This window comes from Sardina pilchardus, chromosome 18 (assembly GCF_963854185.1).
Source record: "Sardina pilchardus chromosome 18, fSarPil1.1, whole genome shotgun sequence".
Taxonomy (NCBI): Eukaryota; Metazoa; Chordata; class Actinopteri; order Clupeiformes; family Clupeidae; genus Sardina; species Sardina pilchardus.
Window position 1 is genome coordinate 28,509,042 of NC_085011.1, and position 11,796 is coordinate 28,520,837.

Sequence of the window (11,796 nt, forward strand, 5' to 3'; positions counted from 1 at the left end):
AAAAAGGAAAGGTTGTTAGTTTAAGGAAATGTTGTTCAATATAACAACAAAGTTTCTTCAACACATATTGTGGACTGTACAGTTTTAAGCGGCGATAGCAGTTATGTGTGATTTTCCAAGGCTGCTAAATCCCACACTAGGCAATGACGTGGTTGCGACACTAATGGGAATAATACAAATAAACCTGTTTTTGTCTCAGTGAAAATATTATCATTGCATATTAATGACGGAAAATTCCTGAAGTTATTCTGTTTTCTCAGTTGCGCAGGTGGCAGGAGACCAAATCTAGCTATAATATGATAATAATAATAATAGAAGAATATGTGGGAGAAGGATGTGAAAATGATCAGTGTCTGTGCGAATCCACATTAATCTAATGGATGAACCATCTGAGCCCCTGAGAAGTGCCATTAAACACAAAGATGGGGTCCTGGTCATGATGGATTGCACTGTGTTATGGGGTTTCAAAATTGTGGATGGAAACCGGAGATAGATCCCAATAGGTCCCAGCACCGGTCCCTTCGGAACCCCCACCACCGCCACCGCCCTTGTACAACTCCGAATAAAGGCGCAGGGTGTGATATGTGCTCAAAAGAGGACCAATAGCTGCACTCCGGGGCTGTGCTGGGAAGATAAGGAGCTGTCGGGGCTTGAGGAGGACTCGTCTGCCTGTCTGCATTAAGGACTCGGAGACTACGCACGGCACGCCGCCCTCTCTCCTGACCTTCTGCATAAGAGGAGTCATTTCCATTTGGTCTGTGATCGCACTTATGTGTTACCCTTTTCAACATTTTATACCGCTGCATGAAAGCACTTTGGAAGACCTGACAGGACATTACGTGTGGTTTGCATTGCAACACTATCATTTCTCAGGGCATTATCAATCAGGGGAACATTGCCCATTTGTGCGGTTTATCAGACTGTATCCCTGCCCTATTTTAAACGTAAGATGGAGCGTCCTATTTGTGCAGTATCATGCCCATGAAGGATATTTACCCACCTGCTACCGACATAGCTCACAAAAGCTATAACTATGCCTCAGTCAAGCTTTTAAGCTAAAAGAGACAGAGGAACATTATGGCTTATTTTCAGCCTAATAACACACTCGCGTGTTGCTCAGGTCTTGAAAGAGATGATAATATCCAGCTCCACAAATCAGAGGGAAGCGTAATGTTCCCTCTGATGCAACAAGCTTTTATCATGGTGCGGGAGAGTGAACCGGGGAGGGGGGCCAGGCGGGTCCCTCCGCTGCCCCTGCTGCGGGAGCCGCGCTCCGCATCTCAGGCGTAACCTGATGATTACAGGACAGCATCGGGGGCGTCAGGCTCTCTGATCCACCAGTGTCGTCGGCGCGGCTCCGCGGGCTAAAGGAGAGTGCGCCTCCCTTTGTAGATGCTGTTCGTTACCGCTGAGCTCGTGATGTGCTGTGCGGAAGACGAGCAGGCGGGAAAAACACTCACACCAGCAGAGACTCGGCCCTGCTGATGTAGCCTACACACACACAGAGACAGACAGAGGCATTAATCCTGCCAGAGTGAACGGACGAGTGCACTTTTAGTTTTTTTTTTTTTTTTTTTAACTGAAGCAGGCTACAGACCTGTTGTTCGAGCCTCCCTCGTGTGACATCACTGAAATGATTAATCTGCTCTGAAAATCTGGATTTAATTGAAGCTTTGCAATCCATGGTGCTGGAAAGGTTGAGCTCATCAGTGGCAGACAGTGTTACTTCTCAGAGCACCTCAGAGGCGCGTTGTGTTTGTCAGTCTCATCATCTCCGAGAGATAGAGAGATCACTCTGGACTCAATTAAGAAGTGTGGAGACACATCTCATTCTCAGTCGCTGGGTTATAAGCAGGGACAGATAAGGAATATTTATTTTACACAGTACAAAGACTGGTGACTACAGATCAGAGAACTGTCCTTGAGATAAGTCATAGACTATTTAAGATGACTGCCAAGAGAATATTTTACTACAACAACCTGTGCTTTTAGAAATGAGGAGCTTGATCATTAGCGACACAGGGATGATTTCAATCTAAACAGAATGTGACCTGCAAACAAATCCACCTTCAGAGTACAGTGGCAGAGGGGGCATTTGCAATTTCCAGAGGGACACAATTTGCTTTATATTCTGTGTGGGGGGGCGGCAAACATGTCATGTCACAGTTGATGAATTGATAGCCTAGTTGATTGCCTAATAGCTAACTGCTGATAAAAATCTGTTAGAAAGGCAAATTTATCTCTGTGACTGGCTATATTATGATGACAACAAACTAGTTAATTTGCATGCACCAGTAGCCTATTGAACTTCATTTGCACGGTGGTGTTCATAATGCTAGCCTTTAGTGAACACCGAGCTAAACGCTCATTCTGTGCTGCAACGATCTTAAATTGTTCTGATTCAAGTAGCCTTGACTATACTATGGAGTAGGGGTGGGCATACCAATACAAACATCAGTAGTATCGATACCAACATTGGTATCGGCTCGATACCAGAGTGATGTGTTTAATTTCAGTCCACTTCCATCTTCTCTCATCTCCGTTCACTACGTGTTACTGCTGTTTCACCAAGGACTAGCCTACAGTTATGCAAACAGTAACACCACTCTTTTCACATCTTGCATGCCCACTTTGCAATGTTTCCTTGTTGAAATGTTTGTAAATGATTAACAGTGGAAATCACACAATCATTAATTGCAATGGAAATGTGTTAACATTTTGCATATTGATGATTCACTTACCTCATAAATCATGACACACTGCTCTCTTCTACATAAAAGCACATAAGCTGCTTTTAGTAACAGACATCGGCAGTAGTATCGGTATCGGCAAAGCTGGCCGTACATTTATTTAGTATTGGACCGATACCAAATTTTGCAGTATCGCAGACCACTACAGAGGGGTGTCTGCATTGTGTGCATTTATAGTTGCAATGTTGACTTCGATATTAGATCAGAGGATTTACAACTTAGAAACACTGTCACGGCGACATCAGTCCACCAAAACTGCAAAGAATTTAGGGATTTCCTCAGTTGTTATACAGTATATAATAAAAAATATTCAGAAAAACCAAAGAGATCTGTGTAAATAGATACAGACGCAGGGCAAAACAATATTGGACAGCTGTGATCTTTTTCAGGGAGGACCTTGAATATTTCAGGAAAACAGCACTAAACTACCTATACTGCAATGGTATGGCTCCACAGTTGAAGAGACCAGGTGCTAAAATAGCCTGCTTGCAGTCCATACCTGTCACAATGTGTGCATCATAGGATAAGACAATGGAAAAAAAAAACAATTACAAAGACTCACACTGCAGCTGGAATCCTATATTGGGCTTGAAGGAGAGAACATCTCATTCTGAAAACTCCAGAAACTGGTCTCCTCAGTTCTCAAATGCTTACAGCCTGTTGTTAAAAGAAGAGGTGAAGCAACACAGTGGTAAACATGCAACACTGTCACAACTGGTTTGAGATGCAAATTGAAAAAGATTAATATTTAGTTAAATAATAAAAACAATGACATATTATAACTGATATGTTGTCTTTGCACCATTTTCGATTAAATAGGGTTTAAATGATTTCCAAATCATAGCTCTCTGTTTTTATTTTCATATACAGTATCCCAACTTTTTGAATGAAAACAGAAGAAGCTCAAAAGAGCTATAATAAATAATGGCATTCAAGCTATTTGTATGAGGTAAATTAACATGAATAAATGCCACACATTGGGTCTTGATGTAATACATACTGGCATATATCTGGAGTTGCTTTTAGGCTAGTGTGTTTAATTGACAGCTGACAGTTAGTTGACAGGTTGACTGCTGGGCTGAGCTGACAAGTATGCCAAAAGTTTGTCAAATATTTGTCAAACATTCAGTAACAATTTGTTGACTATCTATCATTGAATCATCAACACAGAGAGAGTTCCCAGGAAGGCATGCATTGAGACTGGCTGAATTAATCATAGTTCTCCTTCACACACACCCCTTCAATCATGTTGGTGTCCTATTTGCCTGATTCAGTTTGGCTTAAGCAAACCAAAACAGCAGAAATGTGGTCCATGTTTTCAATACAAATGTGAGTGGGAGCGTAACTATCTCATCAAAAAGGGCAGGCCTCTTGATGATGTGGGCCAATATAAAAAGAGATTACATCTTTGTTTTATGACTTCAATAAAGAACATGCAAGATGAGGTCGTGCCGTTTAGCATAAGCGAACCCTCTCCATGTTTTCAATTATGGCATCAGTTTATAGCCTTATCTCTCTCCAAGACTAGAGTGCTTCACTCTCCATCTTTCCCGGGTAACCTTTCACTGATTGAGGAAATATTTGCAAATGACTTCCCCTGGCTGAAGTTCAAAAATTCAAAAGTGAAGTGACGGGGGGGAGTGGGGGGTGAAATGAAACCATTAGGGCTAATCTTGCTGGGCACACAAGGATTTCTGCACTGTCTTAAAGCGCAGCATTAAGATGTGATTGCCATACCCCCCTTTTGGTTCTCTGCTGATAACAATTCGATGACAGTTCACAGCTTCTTGGCGTGAAGGCTAATTGAATTTCTTAACCGCCAGAGAGAATAAGTACAGAAAGAAAGGAATTCTTTCACCTGTCAACTCTCTCACCCCTGCTGGATCACCACCATCTCGTTTGCTCTTGCCTCGAAACTCTGAGGTTCTCTCTCTCTCTTCTCTCTCTCTCTCTCTCTCTCTCTCTCTTCTCTTGTCCTCTCCATCACACCCTTTTTCGCAGCTCTCGGGCTAAGGAGACTGATTGCACCAAAGTCGCCCATCCCGCAATTTTCCCTGTTGGATGGTAGCATTCACTCCAGATAAGCGCTGAGAAAGTGGCCTTCCAGCCCCTTCCTCCTGCTCTCCGTGGGCTTATAGCCCAGCCCTGGGGCACTCTGTGGGCAGGAGAGGGATGGGGGGTGGACAGTGAGCAGAATGACCCCGGCCTCCCTATCATCACTGCCTGCCATTGTGAGCAGTTACCAGGGCTGGGAATAGAAACGGAAACGCATTATCCACAGTGTGTGTAGGAGTGTGTGTGTGTGTGTGTGTGTGTGTAGTGATGGGGCTGTAGGACCTGTAAGAGGAGCGCACAGGCGAAGGCTCACCTTGACCTTCCAGGTCCGCACTGGCATGAGAGAAAGGCGAGCAGAATATTGATGCTGCATGGGCCGGCTCCTTCAGGCAGACTGCACAGGCTCCTAGGAGACACACGCCTGCCAACACTAACCTCACAAACACAGAGAAAAACCCTGAGAGAGAGACACACACACACACAAAGTGTGTGTGAGAGAGAGTGTGAGAGATACACAAAGAGAGTGAGAGAGAGAGAGAGAAAGTGAGAGACACATAAAGAGAGTGAGAGAGAGACACACACACACAAAGAGTAAGAGAGAGAGAGAGAGAAAGTGAGAGACACATAAAGAGAGTGAGAGACACACACACACACACACAAAGAGTAAGAGATAGAGAGAGTGAGAGAGAGACAGTGACAAAAGGGGTGAAAGAAGATACCTGATTTGTTTTCTTTCTTTGACATACTACTACTAAGCACCTGCAACATAAGAAATGCTTTGCCAGTACAAACTGTATTGTTGTCATGCCAAAAAAGCTCTATTGAATTGAATTGAATTGAATTGAACAGAACAGAGCATAGAGAGAGACAGAGACAGAGTGAGAGAAACAAAATGTGGGGGAGGAAAGTAAAAGGGTATTGGAAGACAGAGATGAAAAACAGAGGGGAAAGGAAAAATATGTAAAAACAAGTGAAATAGTTGAACCCTACCCATTCAGATTAAACGGCTGGGGGAGAGAGAGAGAGAAAGAGGGGGGGGGGGGGGGGGGGGGTAAACATGTAAACAGTCATAGCTGTACATAAACACATATACACATAAACAATAAAGATATTTCTATATTAAATATTCATATAAATATTCAATGCGTCATAATACAGGCTCACAGGGATTCATATCCCTTGAAACTCCTCTGATCTCCTCTAATGCTACAAATCACAAGCGATATTAAAATTAGACCGGTTCGTGTCAGTGGACAAATTTCAGGGTATAATAGACAGCACAGTGCACAGTGTTCTTGCTTTTACAGATATGTAGGCCTTTTTATCTTATTTATTTGTTCTTTGATTGCTATTGTATGAATCATGATAATAAACTCTAGGCATAGCTGTAAAAGAGCTTAATGCAAAGTCAGACTTAAAATGTGACATTGAAAGCAGAAGCATTTCCTCTCTGTTTAAATGGGGCACAATGTCAATATAGCCATACCAAACTACACATGGTTGAATTATGTTACAGTTTTTAAAACATAAAAGTGTTGATCATTTTGTCACTGCCATTTCATTGTCACTTGACTCGAGTACAATGACTACAGATTCCCTACATTGTTTTAGATCATATTAAAGACACATGTTGTATGATATCTATGGAATAATGTAGTTTCTTAGGTCAAGTCAATCACCCAATGTCACATTTGTGGTTAATAAACCTGTTATAACTCCACTCTGGATAGAATAATATGGTTTATAAACTCTTTATTAACTCAATATGAAACACAGACAATACATATTAATTCAGTTTTCAAAGTTAAATATTTAACCGTACACAGAATCCCCATGTATTAAAACAACAGGGTCACATATAAAATGGAACAGACCATGGAAGATCATTGCTGAAATATACCCAAAAAGGTTAAAATCAGAGAATTAAAAAATGTTATTTACAAACGTGAGGGCATTGCAATGTTTGTCCTCAATACTTGAGATTCTTAATAGTTGAAGAATAAATATTTTGAATAGCATTCACAGTTTACACTTTAATCATCATCTTACTAATTAAAAAAACAATTAGACACAAGAGACACAAACATGACAATTAAAGATTCCGACACCCTGGTGAGCTAAGAGAACAACTTCAAATATGTGCAGACTAAAGATAGCAACACATAAATATAGATAACGTGAGAAGACGGTGTAACATGGAGTGAAAACATCTATTGAACCTTGTTTGTTGCCTAATTATCTTGGGTGCTGTGATTGTATACGATTTCTATATACACTAATCTGGAACAAAATGCAGGGGCACTCATCGACCCGACTCTCAACCCATTTGGCTGTAGCACAAATTGGCTTTGATTTTCGGGGGGTGGGAGGGTTGAAGAGGACAGCATTCATTACCAGCCATTTGTACAATAAATGTTGCCTTCCGAGACCTTAATTAATTCAGCCGGACACTTTTTCCAAACAACAAAGGCCCTTAACAGACCTCCTCATCAGACGTGCGTAGACTCCATCGACTACACAAATAATGTCCGATATATAAATCCTGCCGTACTTAATCACATTATGAGCATGGGAGCTGCCGGGGCCAAGTAATTGAGGTGAATGCTTCCATATTGCCGGGAGTGGAGTGGGGCTCAAGCCTGCCTGGGCTCAATCTGCGAGGCGGATTCCTCCGGCTGGACTCTTAATTACGTGCCGCTGAGCTCCCTGATCAGACGTTTGACAAGTAATTAATCAGGGAGGACGCGTCGTCGGGGCTGGCGAACGTTAATTTCCATACCTCGGGCCGAGGGGATGGGAGACCAGAACCCTGGTGCTGGTCAGTCCAGACGTCGGCGGTGTTGGTGTGGCCACTGTGCTGCTGTGGACACAACTGACCCCTTTGAACCCCATCCCTTTCTGTTGTTGCTTCTGCTGTTGTTGTTGTTGTTGTTGTTGTTGTTGTTGTTGCTGGGGTCAGTACGACCTCCAGGCGGGTGGAGTCCTTGATCAGCAGGCAGCGCACGTGGTCACGGGGCCTCAGCTGGAGCAGGCGGAACTGCGGGCAGCTGGGCACCAGCGTTAAGGAGCGTGGCGGCGGGTAGAAGAGGGCGTCCTCCTGGAGGAGCCCCAGGTGTGTGTCCGTCAGGAAGAACTGAAGCACCACCGGAGCGCCTCCTCCTCCTCCTCCTCCCCCCCTTTCCTCCTCCGCCGAGTCGTCACGACGTCCGCCGAGGACATCGATGTCGACGCGGTCGGTCTCGCGGCTCAAGCGGACGCCGGCGTAGGTCAGCACCCGTACTTGCGCCAGAGCCGGGCGCCGCCGGGCGTCCATGTTGCCGTGCAGCAGGCACACGAGCTGCGCCAGGCTCTTCTGGAAGCGGCTACTCACCCGCAACCCTCCGGCCAGCAGCAGGTCCGGCAACGGCCGCGCCGTCCAGTCCAGCGCCCGCCCCCTCAGGTCACCGGTCAGCAGAGGGTGGTCATCGTCGTCCGCCGCGGCAGGCTTCCCGCGGGCCCCGAGAGCGGTCAGCAGGCCGCGGCACAGGTCTTGGGTCAGTGGCGCGCTGTGGGTGTAGAGGGTCACCACGCTGCCCGCTGCCGTGCTTCCGGTCAGCCTGACGCTCTGGCCGGCGAACCCCACGTGGATCTCCGTCACCTGGAGCAGGGGCAGGTGGTGGAGCACGGCCAGGCGGTGCGGCTGCTGGGTGGAGCTGGACACCAGGCTGACCCCAGGACCGCCGCCGGCCGCCAGGGTGTAGAGGGCCGACTCCAGGAGGAGCGCAAGGGCTGGACGGGGCTCCGGCCGGACGCAGGTGGCCGCGCTGAGCCACCAGACAGCCAGGGGGCGCTGTGAGGCCAGAGCCCCGTCCGGCAGCACGCTCAGCAGGCAGGGCAGCAGGCTGGACACGGGGAGGGACTGCAGCTGCCGCAGGTGGGCAGGGAAGTCCACTAGCCGCTGGGTCCACACCTGCACGGACGCCGCCATCTGTGCTGCGTCAGCGTCTTCTGAAATCTCTGACCACGAGTCCTGCTGAGCTGCGCAATCTGTTTCTGCTAAACCCGACGGGCGCGGTGGCTTTAGACTGGACACTGCACTACCGTGCCAGGCCAGGCCGTTCTCCCTGGACGCGCGGTCTCTCTGGAGTGACCCCATCTCACCCGGCGCGTCCTGCACCTCACACAGCCTCTGCTCCGGTCTAGTGGGCAGTCGTTCCCTAAACGCCCCCAGCTCACGCGGCAGGCCCACCTCCAGGTCGTTGGCGGCCATTTTCTGCGTGGTCAGAAGCTCCTTGATGCGGGCCGGCGTCCGGAGCTGGCCGAGGTCTCTGGCCTCTGCGGCCCCTGGACTCATGGTCAGCTCCAGCTTGAGGTTCTGCAGGAAGGGCACGTCCTTGACCAGCGAGCACACCTGCGTGTAGAGTCGGCCCAGGGCGGGCGCCTGCTGCAGCAGCTGCGTCGGGGGGCTGCGCAGGTGTCGCCCGGCGTCCTTCAGCATGAAGGACACCCAGTTGACCACGCCGCCCTCCGGGGGGGCCGCGTCCGAGCCGGAGCTGAGGTCGGGGGGGTGGGGGTGGGGGTCGGAGGCGGAGGAGCCGTCGGCGTGGGGGAGGGCCCGCTTCTGGTCCACCTGCGCCTGGGAGCTCTCCACGGACATCGCCGAGACGGTGCCGCGGCTAAATTGGACCTCCACGGCCAGCTTGTCTGCAGGCGCCTGTCTGTGTACCGCCAGGGGTTCACCAAACAGAGGAAGAGGAGGAAGAGGAGGAAGAGGAGGAAGAGCATTGGCCAGCGCCGCTCCCCTTCCCCCGGTCTCGCCGTCTTCTGACGGCCTGCCGAGTGGCGCGCCGACTAACGAGGTCCCTCCAGAGCCGGCGGCCGGCGAGAGGGGGGCGCGGCGGACGTCTGGCGGGGGGCCCGGGCGCTCGTTAGAGGCCCCTCCCGGCCCCACCGCGGCCGAGCCAGATCCATCAGCCGGCCTCAGGGCGCTGGGCTCCTGCCCGTCCTGCTCCCGCTGCCGCCGCCGCCACTCTCCCCACGGCACCCACGCCTGCGACGCCTCCCACGCCTCCCAGGCCCTCGCCGCTGATGGATGAGGAGCCGACTCCTGCTGCTTCCGCTGCTCTGGAGAGGATGAGGAGGACAGCGAGGAGGAGAAGGAGGAGGAGGAGCATGTCTGAGATGCTTCTCCCCATGGCGGGTGGTCTGCGGCAGCTCTGATGGGGGGAGAGACAGAGGCCTCAGGCTCAGAGGCCCGCCGCCGCCCCCCTCCTCCTCCTCCTCCTCCCCCTCCTCCTCCTCCTCCTCCTCCTCCTCCTCCTCCCCCTCCTCCTCCTCCCCCTCCTCCTCCTCCTCCTCCTCCTCCTCCTCCTCCTCCTCCCCCCACCTCCAGCTCGTCCTCTGCGTCCTGGGGAGGAGGGAATGAGGACAGGCCATCTGAGGCGTGGCTGGGGACAGGCTGTGGGACAGAGACAGGGAACAAGTGACATTTAGGTAGGTAGGTAGAGAGAGAGAGAGAGAGAGACTTCTTAAAAAATAAAATGCTATGAGCTGCAATTCATGATCAGTCTTGAAACACAGAATTCACTGGGCTGAAATATCTCACACACACACACACACACACACGCGCACAAGCACACACACACACAGAAATGACTAGTAAAAGCCCTTTCAGAGAGCAATCTCCACACCACTGAACAGTGATGAAATAGAAAACCATAACATGAGGCAGATATGTTATAAATTGCCAGCTCTCCACACCCATCAGCAGTGTTTATTATTGTGAGGATATCCATTTGCTGAGCCGAGCGCCTTTCCATCTCCAGCGAGAGAGACTACACAGAGCGCTATGATGCGCTTAAGATATCTGCATAGCAAAAGAGAAAACAGAAACAGCAAACGACGAGAAAGCCTTTGTGTTGAATAAAGAAAAAATATACATAAATTACATCAGCCTCCATCCCAAGGAAGGAAAGAATAGATCATATAACAACTCTCCAATCATATTTGCTATAGAACACGCAAGAACAAAGAGTGACTTGTTGTCGTCAGCGGAAGCCGCCAATATGCCCCAAGCCGCTATTTGAATATCAAGTGAATTTTTATGTCGCCTATTTATGTTTGTCTCTCCCTGACAAAAGCCACATGCAACAGGAGGCGAGCTGATGAATAAAAGATGGAGGAGAAGGAGGCGTGCAAGTGGTGGGTGGCCACATGAGGTGACGCTCTCCCTCCACGCCTGATTGGAGCAACCAGGCGGCATCCTTATTTATGAGTCAGAACCCTGCAGGTGTAAACATGGTGCATTTACACACACACACACACACACACACACACACACACACACACACACACACACACACAGAGCAAGAGAGAGAGAGAGAGAGAGAGAGAGAGAGAGAGAGTATGATATAATGGTCTGCTTATTAGACCCTCCACATCACATGACCGGCCAGGTCCCACCTCCCTCTGTAATCTAGTTATCTTAGGTTGTAATGTGTTTTTGTGATGAGCAATGGAATGTGGAATTGAACTCAATGGAATGGGATGCATGTTAGCATTAGCATTTAGCCTCTGGAGGCCCAGCCAAGTCTTCAGTACATCAAGCTTCCAACCAGCACGTGGGCTGCTGTCAGTGGAACATATCGCTGAATAGTGTAGGGTGACCAGACGGTTTGAGGGAACACTCCACGTTTTTGGTTGCCTACAGACAAAAAAACTACCTATGTCCTCATTTTTTGAAGATTAAACTTGCATGTATTTCAATCACATTGATAGTCAAACTAAAAATGCCAATTTTTGGGATTATGTCCCCGGTTTTGGTCTCGAACGTCTGGTCACCTTACAATAGTGTGGTTCGCTGGAGCTTCCGCAATTCATAGTAATGGAGTTAGGAAGATCAGGGAGTTCCGGTCTGGGGTGGGCAGAATATAAATAGCACGGGAGCCAACAGCAGACGAGCTAGCTGCTGTGCTGACTTTAGATCAGATGCTGCTGTCCCTACAAACTAACA

The 11,796-nt window shown here is 48.6% G+C and overlaps 1 protein-coding gene across 1 annotated transcript in view; it reads right to left on the reverse strand.

Moving 5' to 3' along the window:
- kif16bb (kinesin family member 16Bb) overlaps positions 1-11,796 on the reverse strand; it is a 73,130-nt gene that overhangs the window by 9,797 nt on the left and 51,537 nt on the right. Inside the window, exons 23-24 of the mRNA XM_062519202.1 lie at positions 10,171-10,242; positions 7,768-9,903 (exon numbers count right to left, since the gene is read on the reverse strand). Coding sequence (XP_062375186.1) covers positions 7,768-9,903; positions 10,171-10,242 — 2,208 coding nt within the window. The remainder of the gene's footprint in view (positions 1-7,767; positions 9,904-10,170; positions 10,243-11,796) is intronic.